At 57.0% G+C, this 14500-nt stretch overlaps 1 protein-coding gene across 2 annotated transcripts; it reads right to left on the reverse strand.

Moving 5' to 3' along the window:
* Positions 1–412: 412 nt before the first annotated feature.
* On the reverse strand, positions 413–6787 carry MRPL45 (mitochondrial ribosomal protein L45). Of its 2 annotated transcripts, none has more exons than XM_086864455.1 (8): positions 6678–6787; positions 6292–6481; positions 5147–5264; positions 4010–4108; positions 3644–3692; positions 2622–2771; positions 1398–1571; positions 413–910 (listed from the first exon to the last, which is right to left on the reverse strand). In XM_086864455.1, exons 1-8 carry the CDS (start codon positions 6732–6734, stop codon positions 851–853), a joined length of 897 nt encoding a protein of 298 aa, XP_086720581.1. In that variant the 5' UTR covers positions 6735–6787; the 3' UTR covers positions 413–850. The 2 variants fall into 2 exon arrangements, with proteins under 2 accessions (XP_086720581.1, XP_086720582.1); XM_086864456.1 differs by lacking the exon at positions 6678–6787 and adding an exon at positions 6592–6633.
* Positions 6788–14500: the final 7713 nt, after the last annotated feature.

Below are 14500 nucleotides of genomic sequence, written 5' to 3' on the forward strand. Positions count from 1 at the left end.
AAAAAAAAAGGAGCCACAGCTCCAAAAAAACCCCTCTGAAGGGAGAAATAAAAATTCCCTGAACTCTCCCACGCTCTGGAAGCAGCTGAGTTAAAAAGCAGGACAAGAAGAAGGAGAAAAGGGTTTGTTCTTGGGTGAGCAGGGATTTTGAACTGATCAGGGATAAAGAAGGAGCCTCAAGGGTTTATTCCCAATCATGGGGGTGAAAAAATAAATTAAAATGAGTGTTTTCCCCAGCCAGGAATGCTGGAAAAGCAGGGAGAGCTGCAGATGTCACCGTGTCCACAGGATGGTGCCAGTCCCTCAGTGACAGCAGGACTGAGCAATCAAAAGTGAAATTAAATTGAATTTTTATCGGCTGGAAATCCCACAGCACCGAGAAAATCTGAAATTTGGGAAATCTCAGTGGAAATTTTTGCAATGGCAGCACCCACCTGAGCACAGAACTTTATTTAAAGTCTTTTTTTTAAAAAAAAGGAGTTTGGGAATCAGTAGAGACGGGGAAGAACTCGAGCCAACAGCCACAGGTGAAGCTTTAATGAGCGAGCAGCACGTCTGTGGCACCTCCCATGGAGGTGACAAATATTCCAAGGGCTCTCCCACGGAATTCCAGGACAGAGGGCGGCCCATGGATGCTCCCGAGGCTCCTCATCCTCAGGGTGAGGCTGCAGCACACCGAGTCCTCTGGGACAGAGCCCAGCTCCTCCCAGAGCTCCTCCAGACCCCGCTCCCGAGCCCCTCTGGCTCCTTGGAGGAAAAATTTGGGAGTGGCCGGAGCCCAATCCCGGATTTTCTCCCAGTCCTCCCCTCCCAGCCGGTTTTGCTGTCGCTGTCCACATTCCAGAACTTTCTACTTCACTTTTTCGTGCTCCTGTGAGGGATCCGGGGCTGGGGCGGGAATCATCAGCGTCTGGAAAAGCAAGGGACAAAAATCAGCAGGAAAAAAGGGGAGCAGAGGGTTCTGGAAAGGGAAAAAAAGGGAAAAAAATTCCTCACCCAATTTTCCCCCTCAGGGATCCCAATTTTCCTCCCCAGGAATTCCAATTTTCCTCCCCAGGGATCCCAATTTCCCTCACCCAGGGATCCCAATTTCCCTCACCCAGGGATCCCAATTTTCCCCCTCAGGGATCCCAATTTTCCTCACCCAGGGATCCCAATTTTCCCCACCCAGGGATCCCAATTTTCCCCACCCAGGGATCCCAATTTTCCTCACCCAGGGATCCCAATTTCCCTCTCCAGGGATCCAAATTTTCCCCCTCAGGGATCCCAATTTTCCTCACCCAGGGATCCCAATTTTCCCCACCCAGGGATCCCAATTTCCCTCACCCAGGGATCCCAATTTTCCTCCCCAGGGATCCCAATTTTCCCCCCAGGGAAATTTCCCAGCCTTTTCCCACCTTAACGATGGGATCCTTGGGCGGGGCCCATTCCGGAACGATCTTCCCGTGCATCCTCCACGTTCCGTAGGGATTCACCAGGTACCTCTCAAACACCACATATTCCAGGACATCCTTGGGAATCTCCTCCCCGCCGTACATGAGCCGCCCAAAGCGGTCATAGATGGCCAAAATCTGGAAAAAAATCCCAAAAAAATCCCAGGATGGATGGAGTTTGGAGTGACCTGGGATAGGGGGAGGTGTTCCTGCCCATGGGATGGGATTTGGGGTCTTTCCAACCCAAAAAAGGCTGGGATTCTGTGCTGGGATGGCAGCAGGTTGGGTTTGGTGAGGGAGGATGGAGGGATGGATTTTCCCATGAGGAAAGGGTGGGAAAATTGGGATTGATCAGCCTGGAGAAGGCACAGACCCAACTGTGACCTTCCAGGAACCGACAGGGATGATGGAGAGGGACAAGGAATGGCTCCAAACTGAAGTTTGGATGGGATATCGGGAAGGAATCCCTCCTGTGAGAGCAGGGAGGGGCTGGAATGGATTTCCCAGGGAATCTGTGGCTGCCCCACCCCTGGAAGTGTCCCTGGGGATGAGGATGAGGACGGGGATGAGATGAGGATGGGGATGAGGATGGGATGAGAATGGGGATGAGGACAGGGACAGGGATGGGATGAAGATGAGGATTGGGATGGGGACAAGGATGGGGATGAGGACGGGGATGAGGACGAGGATGGGGATGGGATGAAGACGAGGATGGGGACGAGGATGGGGATGGGATGAAGATGAGGATGGGGACGAGGATGGGGATGGGATGAAGATGAGGATGGGGACAAGGATGGGATGAAGATGAGGATGGGGACGAGGATGGGGATGGGATGAAGATGAGGATGGGGACGAGGATGGGGATGGGATGAAGATGAGGATGGGGACGAGGATGGGGATGGGATGAAGATGAGGATGGGGACGAGGATGGGGATGGGATGAAGACGAGGATGCAGGGACGAGGACGCGGGGACGAGGACGCGGGGACGAGGACGCGGGGACGAGGATGGGGACGAGGATGGGGACGAGGATGGGGACGAGGATGGGGACGAGGATGGGGACGAGGATGGGGACGAGGATGGGGACGAGGATGGGGACGAGGATGGGGACGAGGATGGGGACGAGGATGGGGACGAGGATGGGGACGAGGATGATGGTGGGATTCCAGGTCCCTCTCCCAGGGCTCACCTGCCGGCTGTGCATCCTCACCGTCACCTGCCCGTAGAGGTTGCCGCGGTTCATGACGCCCTCACAGCGCACGTGCACCACCCTGGGCGGCTCCAGCGACTCCAGGAACCTCCAGCGGATGGTTCTGTACCTGTTCCCACGCACCATGTCCTGCCAGGGGAAAACACACAGGGATTCATCCAAACAATTCATTTTAATGATTTAATCGTTAGCCAAAATCGGCTCCGACGCACGTTAAATGGGACAGAGAGGAAATAGTGAATGTTTCATTTATTATTTATTATTAAATGTTTTAATTAATAAATTATCAAACATAATATTAAAAGTAATAATAAATTATATTTATTATATTATTATATATTTTATATAATACATATTATATTATTATATTGTATATAATTATATCATATATTATATAATTAAATATAAGTTACTAAATAATAATAATTATTAAATTAACAAATCTGAAAATATTATTAAGCATAGTATATTTATTATATTATAATACTATATTATGTTATTCATTATAATACCTCATTATAATATTATAATACATCATTATAATATACCTCATAACATTACGATACCTCATTATAATACTATAATACCTCATTATAATATCATAACACCTCATTATAATATTATAATGCCTCATTATAATACTGTAATACCTCATAATACATCATTGTAATATTATAATGCAACATTATAATACAATAATACATCATTATAATACTATAATGCCTCATTATAATATTATAATACCTCATTATAATACTATAATGCATCATTATAATACAATAATACATCATTATAATATTATAATACGTCATTATAATATTATAATACATCATTATAATATTATAATACATCATTATAATATTATAATACATCATTAAAGTATATCATTATATCATTATAATATATCATTATAATATTATAATACAACTTATAACGTTACAATACAACATTATAATACAACTTTATAATAAATATAACATCCCAAAATTCCAGGCACTCACAGGGTAGCAGCGCTCGGTCACCAGGGAGTGAAGCTTCTGCTTGTTAAAGCTGCAAAGGAAACAGTAGAGTTTCCCCACAAATTCCTCCTTTCCCCCCGAAAATTCCTCCTTTCCCCCACAAAATTCCCCTTTTTCCCCAAAAATTCCCCCTATTCCCCACAAAATTCCTGCTTTTCCCCACAACATTCCCCCTTTCCCAAGCCCTGTCCAGCCTTAAGACACTTCCAGGAATCCAGAGATTCCCTCTCTGTCCTTCTCATCCCGCTGGATGGGATTTAAGGTCCCTCCCAAGCCCAAACCATCCCATAATTTCGTGATTCCATGGAAAGCTGAGCAGCTCCACACGGATCCTGGAAGGGGCCTCACTTTGCCAGGGAGTTGTGGGCCTCGATAAAAATCTCCTGGGCTTTCTCAGGGAAGGTTTTGGTGCTGAAATCCGGGTCGTGATCCTTGATCTTCCGCAGGCTGGGGAAAAGTGGGAATAAAAGAATTAAAATATCAAGGAAAGAATAAACTGGAGCTGTCCTGGATGTTTGGATCCTACGGGATTCGATCCCAGCTTTTAACCAGCTGAGGATTGGAGATCTCCCCGCTAAGACAAAACCCTCAGGTGGTCATAAAAGAGCCAAATCCAAAGAATCTGAAAAAAATTAGGAGTGTGCAGTGTGGCCATTCCCAGCGGGGAAGGGAAGAGAAGCAGAGAGGAATCATTCAAACCACTCACAGAGGGGGTTTGGTGGGGCTTGAGGGGTCCTGGGGGCACTTCAGGGAATGTTGGGGGGTCCTGGGGGGGGATTTGGGGGAGTTTTATGGGGATTTTTGGGGGTTCCCATGTGACCTGAGGGGTGCTGGGGGGGATTTGGGGGAGTTATGAGGGGATCTGGGGGGTGCCAGGAGATCCTGGGGGGCTCCTGAGGGGGGGTTGGAGGAGTTTTGAGGGGATTCGGGGGGTGCTGGGGGAGTTTTGAGGGGACCTGAATGGCCTGGAGAGAACATGGGGGGAATCACAGGGGGTCCTGGGTTTGTTTGGGGGAGTTTTGAAGGGATTTGGGGCTCCTGGGGGAGTTTTGAGAGGATTTGGAGGGTCCTGGGTGGCCTGGAGGGAACATGAGGGGGGTCACAGGGGGTGCTGGGGGTGTTTGGGGAAGTTTTGAGGGGATTTGGGGGGGTCCTGGGTGGTCTGGAGGTGACCTTGGGGGCCTTAGGGATGTTTTGAGGAGATCTGGGGGGTCTTGGAGGAGTTTTGAGGGGATCTGAGCAATCCTGGAAGGATTTGGGGTGATTTTTAAAGTTTCTGGGGGGTCCTGGGGAAATTTTGAGGGGATCTGGGGAGTCTTGGGGGAGTTTTAAGGGATCTGGGAGGTACTGGAGGGATTTGGGAGGAGTTTTGAGGGGTCCTGAGTGGCCTGGAGGTGTCCTGGGGGGGATTTGAGGGGAAGAATCTCCCCGAGGGCAGGAGAGAGAGCGGTTAACGAAGCTAATTAACTAATGAGGGGTACATACGCCAGCTGGGAGGCCGCTGTCTGCCTCAGCTTCTGCATCTGCTGCTTCACCCCGTCCTTGGACAGCGAGGTGAGGCGGGCATCGCCCTCAGGAGGGACGTAGGGATCCATGATTTCAGCTGGGATTGGGAAAAGCAGCTCAGAACCCAGGGAACGGAGAGGGGAAATCGGAAAAGGTGCTTGCTCGTCCCTCACAGCCCAGGGAACAGGGATAAAACACTTCCAAATGAAGTTCAGAGAAGATTTCGGGGAGGAATTCCTCCCTGAGAGGGTGGGGAAGGGCTGGAATGGATTTCCCAGGGAATCTGTGGCTGCCCCATCCCTGGAAGAGTCCCAGGCCAGGCAGGAGCAGCCTGGGATAGGGGGAGGTGTTCCTGCCCATGGGATTTGGGGTCTTTCCAACCCAAAAAAAGGCTGGGATTCTGTGCTGGGATGGCAGCAGGTTGGGTTTGGTGAGGGAGGATGGAGGGATGGATTTTCCCATGAGGAAAGGGTGGGAAAATTGGGATTGATCAGCCTGGAGAAGGCACAGACCTAACTGTGACCTTCCAGGAACCAACAGGGATGATGGAGAGGGACAAGGAATGGCTCCAAACTGAAGTTTGGATGGGATATCGGGAAGGAATCCCTCCCGTGAGAGCAGGGAGGGGCTGGAATGGATTTCCCAGGGAATCTGTGGCTGCCCCACCCCTGGAAGAGTCCCAGGCCAGTTTGGAGCAGCCTGGGACAGGAGGAGGTGTCCCTGATGTGTTCCCTGTACCTGGAACTGGATGGGCTGTGAGGTCCCTTCCCACCCAAACCATTCCATGATGCCAATTCTCAGATCCTGCCAGCACTGCTCCCTTTACAGACACAGAAACGGACTCGGGAAGGGATTTTGGGAAGAAATCCCTCGCTGTGAGGGCGGTCAGACCGTGGCACAGGGCGCCCAGAGCAGCTGTGGATCCCTGGCAGTGCTGGGAGCAGCTTGGGACAGTCCCAGGGCTGGCACTGGAGGGGCTTTCCCCACACCAACCAGGAGGCACCAACAACTCTGGAGATCAGGGACGCCTCTCCCCCTTGAGGGGAAGGAATTCAGCCTGATTTCAGCTGATTCTGTGTCTCACGCCATCCCCGGGCCGGGCTGAGGGCCCCGTTTGGCCGTACCCGTGCACGCCAAGTAGAAAGTTCTCTCGATGCGCTCGTCCGGGAAGATGGGAGCCGCGGCCTTGAGCCGCCTCTGCCGCTCCTCACCGCTCAGCTCCCGGGCCCACTCGGGCACCCGCGGGCTCTTCCTCCTGCTCCTCACCGGCACCACCACACAGCACGCCCCGGGACGGAGCAGGGACTGCGCAGCCTGCGGAGAGCAGAGAGGAGAGCGCGGAGTGAGCGCAGCACCGCCAGCGCCTTCACGCATCTCCCCTCACGCCCGGCGCGCGCCGCGGCTCCTCCGCGCTCTCCCCTCACCGCTACACCGCTCATCCCGCCGCCCCGCCGCCGTTCCCCGCCGCCGTGCCCCGCGGCTCCCCTCACCGCGCTCCTCCCGGCCCCACCTTCCAGCAGAGCCGCGGGGCCCCGCGGCCCAGCCCTGCCGCCATGGCGGCCGCCATCTTTGTCCCCCCAGCGCGCGCGGGGGATGGCGGGGAGGGGGGCGGGGCCGAGAGAGCGCGCGGGGCGGGGCGGTGGGCGGGGCCTCGTGCGCGCGCGCGGTGGAAGGGGCGTGGCCGGCGGGAGCCCGCGCCGCGCCCGCGAGTGGAAAATTCCATCGGCTGCGGAGCCCCGGGAGGGGCGGGGCCAGCGCGGGAGGCTCCGCCCACCCCCGGGGGGGGGAGGGGAGACCCCCGTGCGTGGTGCAGTGCGGGGGGCGGGGGGGGTGGGGATGTCACCCCCCCCATCTCCCACACGGGTCACATGCGACAGGCGGGGGACCCCCACCCTGCCCCATGCGGGGGATGCTGCGGCTGTCGGAGCCCCCCCAGAGCCGCAGGGCTCCCCGGATCTGTAGTGACCCCCCCCAAAGACCTGCAGAGACCCCCTCCCCCAAAACTCGCAGGGCCCTCCAGGACACGTAGAGCCCCCCCAAACTGCAGAGACTCTCCCGGGACATGCAGATTTGTCCCCCCAAACCCACAGGGCCACTCCAGAGGCCCCCCCAGATCTGCAGAGCCCCCTCAGACAGGCAGGACCCCCCAGGACCCGCAGAACCCCCCAGGTTCCTGCACCCCAGCGGCTGGGTGGGTTTTGCCCGATGCTTTGGGGATTTGGCATCGCAGCGGGCCCTGGCGCTGGAGGGGGGTCGGGGGCAGGGGTCCCGCCCCATTTCCCCAGGACAGGCTGGCACAGCGGGAAGCGGCACCCCCGGGATGCTGCTGTCGGGGATCGAGGGCGGGGGTCCCCCCGAATATCCCAGGGACAATCCCAGATGCGGCACCCCCGGGATGCTGACGGCAGAGCGGGAGCGGGGGGGACTCGGGGGTCCTCCCGAATATCCCCGGCGACAATCCACGATGCGGCACCTCCGCCCTAAAACACAAACCAGCTCATCCCAAACCTTCTTCCCTTGAAACCCCATCCCTGGGAGCCGCAGGGACACCCTGGGGATGCTCATCCCCCGCCCACAGCCGCAGGGAGAGACCCCGGCCCGGCCCGCAGAGCCCGGCCCGGGGGCGGGGGGCTCTCCGGGAGGCTCCGGCCGCGCTCGCTGCCCCTGGCCCCGCTCCCAGTTCGCTTCGGGGACTGTTGATCTTGGCTCCGAGGACGCGTTGCTCCATCGGACAGCTGGTTAATGTGTAGTGACGGCTCCGCTGTGCCCGAGACCGTTGATCCCGGCCCGAGCTCTTATCTGAGCCGGGGACGAGCCGGGAGCGGCCGTGCGGGGCTGGGCCGGGGGGCGAGGGGGGAGCCGGGACCCCCGGCTGGGGGGATCGCGTCTGCAGCCCCCCAGCACCTCCCAAAATTCGGCCTGATGCTCGCTGAGGCGTGGGGAAAATTAGCGAGAGAAATTAGCAAGAGAGCGCTTCCCGCAGCATCCCCGGTGGGAAAAGCGGAGCCCTCCGGAAAAGCGGGATGAAGCTCCGGGGCTGCGGAGCCGGTCCTGGAGCAGCCGGGGCTGAGTCACCGGCCCCACAGCCCCACGGCCTCGGCGCTTTCCCACGGCTCCGGACTGGTGGGGCTGGATTTTCCCAGCCCAGCCGGCTCTCCCGGCTGCCCTGGGATGCCATCCCGGCCGGTTTCACCTCCGTGGGCAGCGCTGGGGGGCTCTGGAACCCCTCTGGAGTCACGTCCTTACCCGGGAGGGGCTCCTGGGGGGCTCGGCCCAGGAGCATCCCTCAGGCAGTTTGGGATGGGGCCGTGGAGATGTCGCTGGATGATGTCCCCAGCCCACCCGCGCCCTTCTCACAAAAACACCACGCGGGGATTTGTCCCGTGGGAGAGCGGGGTCAGGGCTGGGATCTGGCCGGGATCAGGGACGGGAACGGGGCTGGGATCAGGGCTGGGATCAGGGCTGGGATCAGGGCTGGGAACGGGGCTGGGATCAGGGCTGGGATCAGGGCTGGGATCAGGGATGGGAACGGGGCTGGGATCTGGGCTGGGATCTGGCCGGGATCAGGGCTGGGATCAGGGCTGGGATCAGGGCTGGGATCAGGGCTGGGATCAGGGATGGGATCAGGGCCGGGATCAGGGCTGGGATCAGGGATGGGAACGGGGCTGGGATCAGGGCTGGGATCAGGGCTGGGATCAGGGCCGGGATCAGGGCTGGGATCAGGGATGGGAACGGGGCTGGGATCAGGGCCGGGATCAGGGCCGGGATCTGGGCTGGGATCTGGCCGGGATCAGGGCCGGGATCAGGGCCGGGATCAGGGCCGGGATCAGGGCCGGGATCAGGGCTGGGATCAGGGCCGGGATCAGGGCTGGGATCAGGGCCGGGATCTGGGCTGGGATCTGGGCTGGGATCAGGGCTGGGATCAGGGCTGGGATCGGGGCTGGGATCAGGGCTGGGATCTGGCCAGGGTCAGGGATGGGATCTGGGCTGGGATCAGGGATGGGATCTGGGCTGGGATCAGGGCCGGGATCAGGGCCGGGATCAGGGCTGGGATCAGGGCCGGGATCAGGGCCGGGATCAGGGATGGGATCGGGGCTGGGATCAGGGCCGGGATCAGGGCCGGGATCAGGGCCGGGATCAGGGCTAGGATCAGGGCTGGGATCAGGGCTGGAATCTGGCCGGGATCAGGGCTGGGATCGGGGCTGGGATCAGGGCTGGGATCAGGGCTGGGATCAGGGCCGGGATCAGGGCCGGGATCAGGGCCAGGATCAGGGCTGGGATCAGGGCTGGAAATGGGGCTGGGATCAGGGCTGCGATCTGGCCGGGATCAGGGCTGGGATCAGGGATGGGATCGGGGATGGGATCAGGGCCGGGATCAGGGCTGGGATCTGGGCTGGGATCAGGGCTGGGATCAGGGCTGGGATCAGGGCCGGGATCAGGGCCGGGATCAGGGCCGGGATCAGGGCTGGAATCTGGGCTCGGCAGCCGCCCCAAACTGTCCCCGCCAGCCCCAGGCCGGGGCTTGGCCACATTTGCCTCCATCCTTGTGCAACCTGTCCCAGGTGCCCGGCGGCGAGGCGGCAGGGGACGGGCAGAGCCGCACGCACACACCGAGAGGAGAAAATCCAGGGACAAACGCCTCCCAACCCCCCGGGAATGACCCCCGGAGCCAGAGGCCCCGAGAGCTTGGAGCTCTGTTGTCCCCGAGCTCCCGAATACCAGAGATTCCAGCCCTAAGCCCAGACCTGCGAGGCAGGATTAGCCGGTGCCCTCCGGCTGCTCCCGCTCCCGGCAGCAGCGGCGAAAACTCGGGCGAGGGAGAGAAGAAAAAAGTCTCTCTTGGGAAATTTGATTTTTTTTTTTTTTTATTTCTTCCTCTCCCTTTTTTTCTTTTTATTTTTTTTTTTTTTTCCCTCTCCCTTGTTTTTTCCTAATTAGAAGGGAGCACTGACAGCGGTTGGTGGCTGCAGAGGCTCTGGGCTAATTACAGCTCCTGGCTTCCACCCCGTCCGTTTGTCCCCGGGCCCTCCCCAGTCTGGCACTACAGGAGAACCCGGTTTGGTCGGGACACGGCGGAGGAGGCGGATTTTTGCTCCGTGGAGCTTTGCTCTGTCTCTCTTTCTTCCCTTTTTTTTTTTTTTTTTTTAATTTATTTAATTTTTTTTTATATATATATATATATTTTTTTTTTTCTGGATTCTTGCTGACAGCAGCATCTGTCACCTCCCAGCATCTCCCGTGCGGAGCAGCACCCGTGGAAAACACCCGGACGCCCTTTGCCAAGAACAAGCCCCGTGACCACCGCGGCCACCGAGACCCCCCCACGGAGGTCCAGGAGGGCACCCAGTGACCCCGCGGCCACCCGGGATGGGAATTAAAGCTCAGAGGAGACAATCCCCTCCAGCAGAGCCCAGCAGCTCTGCTCCAGGAATAGTTTTATCCTGCCCCTGACCTTGGCGTGGCTCTGCCGGGGACAGTCACCCGCGGCCACACGCGGTGCCAGCAGCGAGGCCAGCCGGGAGGGGACGGCACTTTTGTCCTGTGCCACAGCTGGGCTTCTCCTGCCGTCCCGCTGGGGTGTCCCCAGCGTGGCACTGCCGCTCTGGCTCCAATCCCCCCCCTCCCGGCTGCAAACCCCGCACGGAGCCTCCTCGCCAAACCCCGGGCTCCGGCCCTTCCCTGGCTGTGGGACGGGGCTTTCCTCGCAGAGCCCCGCCAGGATTCCACAAAATCCCGAAACATTCCCTGGAGCGGGGCCCAGCGCCGAGGTGTCCCCATCCCGCAGCCCGCCCGTGTCCCCGTGTGTGTCCCTGTGTGTGTCCCTGTGTGTGTCCCTGTGTCTGTCCCTGTGTCTGTCCCTGTGTCTGTCCCCGTGTCTGTCCCTGTGTCTGTCCCTGTGTGTGTCCCTGTGTCTGTCCCTGTGTGTGTCCCCGTGTCTGTCCCTGTGTCTGTCCCTGTGTGTGTCCCTGTGTCTGTCCCTGTGTGTGTCCCTGTGTCCCTGTGTGTGTCCCTGTGTCCCTGTGTGTGTCCCTGTGTCTGTCCCTGTGTGTGTCCCTGTGTCCCTGTGTGTGTCCCTGTGTCCCTGTGTGTGTCCCTGTGTCCCTGTGTGTGTCCCTGTGTCTGTCCCTGTGTGTGTCCCCGTGTCTGTCCCTGTGTGTGTCCCTGTGTCCCTGTGTGTGTCCCTGTGTCCCTGTGTGTGTCCCTGTGTCTGTCCCTGTGTGTGTCCCCGTGTCTGTCCCTGTGTCTGTCCCCGGGTCCCCGTGTGTGTCCCTGTGTCTGTCCCCGTGTGTGTCCCTGTGTCCCTGTGTCTGTCCCCGTGTCTGTCCCCGTGTCTGTCCCCGTGTCTGTCCCTGTGTCTGTCCCCTTGTCCCCGTGTGTGTCCCCGTGTGTGTCCCTGTGTCTGTCCCTGTGTCTGTCCCCGTGTATGTCCCTGTGTCTGTCCCTGTGTCTGTCCCCGGGTCCCCGTGTGTGTCCCTGTGTCTGTCCCCGTGTGTGTCCCTGTGTCTGTCCCCTTGTCCCCGTGTGTGTCCCTGTGTCTGTCCCTGTGTCTGTCCCTGTGTCCCTGTGTCTGTCCCTGTGTCTGTCCCCGTGTGTGTCCCTGTGTCTGTCCCTGTGTCCCTGTGTGTGTCCCTGTGTCTGTCCCTGTGTCTGTCCCCGTGTCCCCCGAGGCTCCGCACCCCGCCGAGGCGCTGCGAGCTGGCAGGACGGAGCAGGGCGGCAGCTGCCCGAACCCCCCGCGCGGCTCCAGCTGTTTCCAGCTGTTTCCAGCTGTTCCCTTGTCTCCCTTTCCTTCCCCGGGGCTCTGCAGCACAATGCGGCCCCGCGGCAGCCCCGGATGAACCCGGGCTCGGCAGCGCTGGGTTTTTGTAATGATGTGCTGAGAGCTGTCTGTACTTTCTCCCTGCCCCAGTTCGTGCCGCCGACTCCTCCAGGTCTCAGTGAATCCCTGTTCCCTCCCTGGAATCCCTGTTCCCTCCCTGGAATCCCTGTTCCCTCCCTGGAATCCCTGTTCTCTCCCTGAAATCCCTGTTCTCTCCCTGAAATCCCTGTTCCCTCCCTGGAATCCCTGTTCCCCTCTTGAAATTCCTGTTCCCTCCCTGAAATCCCTGTTCTCCCCCTGAAATCCCTGTTCCCTCCCTGAAATCCCTGTTCTCTCCCTGAAATCCCTGTTCTCTCTCCGAAATCCCTGTTCCCTCCCTGAAATCCCTGTTCTCCCTGAAATCCCTGTTCCCTCCCTGGAATCCCTGTTCCCTCCCTGAAATCCCTGTTCTCTCCCTGAAATCCCTGTTCCCTCCCTGAAATCCCTGTTCCCTCCCTGGAATCCCTGTTCCCCTCTTGAAATCCCTGTTCTCTCCCTGAAATCCCTGTTCCCTCCCTGAAATCCCTGTTCCCTCCCTGAAATCCCTGTTCCCTCCCTGAAATCCCTGTTCCCTCCCTGAAATCCCTGTTCTCCCTGAAATCCCTGTTCTCTCCCTGAAATCCCTGTTCCCTCCCTGAAATCCCTGTTCCCCTCTTGAAATCCCTGTTCTCTCCCCGAAATTCCTGTTCCTTCCCTGAAATCCCTGTTCTCCCTGAAATCCCTGTTCCCTCCCTGAAATCCCTGTTCCCTCCCTGGAATCCCTGTTCTCCCTGAAATCCCTGTTCCCTCCCTGAAATCCCTGTTCCTTCCCTGAAATCCCTGTTCTCTCCCTGAAATCCCTGTTCCCCTCTTGAAATCCCTGTTCCCTCCCTGAAATCCCTGTTCTCCCCCTGAAATCCCTGTTCCCTCCCTGAAATCCCTGTTCCTTCCCTGAAATCCCTGTTCTCTCCCTGAAATCCCTGTTCCCTCCCTGAAATCCCTGTTCTCTCCCTCGAGCCCCTTCTCCCCTCTCAAACCTCTTCTCTCCACCTCCAATCCTATTCCCCTCCTCAAATCCCATCTCCCTCTCTTCAATTCCCGCTCCTTCCCCCAAATCCTTGCTCCCTGCACCTTGAATTTCTGCTCCTAAAGTCACTTTTCCCTCCTCAAATCCCTTTTTCTTCCTGAAATCCCCATTCCCTCCTCAAATCCCTGCTTCACCCTCCACTCCCTGCTCACTCCCTCCCTGGCTCAGCACTAACTTAGCATTTTAAAAAGCAAAATACCACTTCTAACAGAAATAAATCTCGTTGGGGAAGGAATGGGATTAAAAAAAAAAAAAGATCAATCCCAGTTTGGGTTTGGGATTCCACCATCTTCCAGGCTAAGAATGATTCCCAACCTCCTCCTTCTAACGAGGCTGATTGCGGCACCCCCAAACCTTCCACGGCTCATTTAGAGGACTGAGATTAATTAAATCCGTATTTAACACCCTGTGGAGCCAGCGGATGAGTTCCTGGATCCGAACTCCAGAGCTGGGCTGGGGCTGCCACCCCAAAAGTGGGAAAAGCCGCTGGAATTTTTCACTCTTTTTTTTTTTTTTTTTTTTGGCTTATAAAAACCTTTATTGTGGATTTTGAAGCCCATCCCTCAGCACCTACCCAGGACAGCTATTTCCCTGGAATTCTGCTCCCTGCATTGTGTGCAAGGCTTTTCCAGCTGGATTCCTTGCGGAGCATCTTCCAGGAGACCCCAGAGAGAGCTGGGGGAGCCCCAAAGAGCTGCGGGACCTCGGGGTCTTCCTACCCGAGAAATTCAGATTATTTTCTTAAAAAAATTATAGAATGTGAGGCTGGCCACAAAGGGTTTTCCCGGGAGGGTTATCCTGGAAATCCTGCAACAGCCAGGATTGACCTGGATGATGCATTTCAAGCATGAGGAAGAAGAGGAGGAGGAGGAGGAAGAGGAAGAAAGTCGTTGTAGGTTCAAGGCAGGGAGAAAACCAACCCCACGCTGCTGCCTGGACAAGCCTGGTGGACAGGAAACCTCCCTGCTCCACACATCCCATTTTTGTGGCAAAATCCAAGAGGTTTTATCTGATTTCACCATTTTTCAGTGCTGGAGGTTGGCACAGAAGGGGCTGAACCCCTGGAGAAAGGGACCTGTGTCCTCCAGATACGAGGGACAGGCACTGCCCGGTACCGAGGGGCGCTGGATGAAATTAAATATTATTTTATTATTATTTTATTATTATTTTATTATCAACAGAAACCCTGGAGAAACGCCGACCTGCGCTGGTTTGGGATCTGCTGGGAAAAGTGAGAAATCAAATTGAAATGCAGGGAACAAAGAGGGAAAGTCGGGTGGTTCAATAACGGGGGCACCATTCCGGTTCTGTCCCCCCATCTGAGCGCACCGGGAGGTCTGGGAGCCGTCACCCCCCTGAACTGGGAGAACTGGGAGGCCTCACCTGGGGCCTCCTGGGTTACCCCAAA

Source organism: Cyanistes caeruleus, chromosome 27, assembly GCF_971803275.1.
Source record: "Cyanistes caeruleus chromosome 27, bCyaCae1.hap1.1, whole genome shotgun sequence".
In the NCBI taxonomy this organism is placed as follows: Eukaryota; Metazoa; Chordata; class Aves; order Passeriformes; family Paridae; genus Cyanistes; species Cyanistes caeruleus.

Excerpts from the sequence above, each read along its gene's own strand:
- MRPL45 (XM_086864455.1), bottom strand. The coding sequence starts at position 6,734 with ATGGCGGCCGCCATGGCGGCAGGGCTGGGCCGCGGGGCCCCGCGGCTC. Across the intron at positions 5,265-6,291 it reads TTTCTACTTGGCGTGCACGG|CTGAAATCATGGATCCCTAC; the intron begins GTACGGCCAAAC and ends TCCCAATCCCAG. Across the intron at positions 911-1,397 it reads CCAAGGATCCCATCGTTAAG|ACGCTGATGATTCCCGCCCC; the intron begins GTGGGAAAAGGC and ends TTGCTTTTCCAG.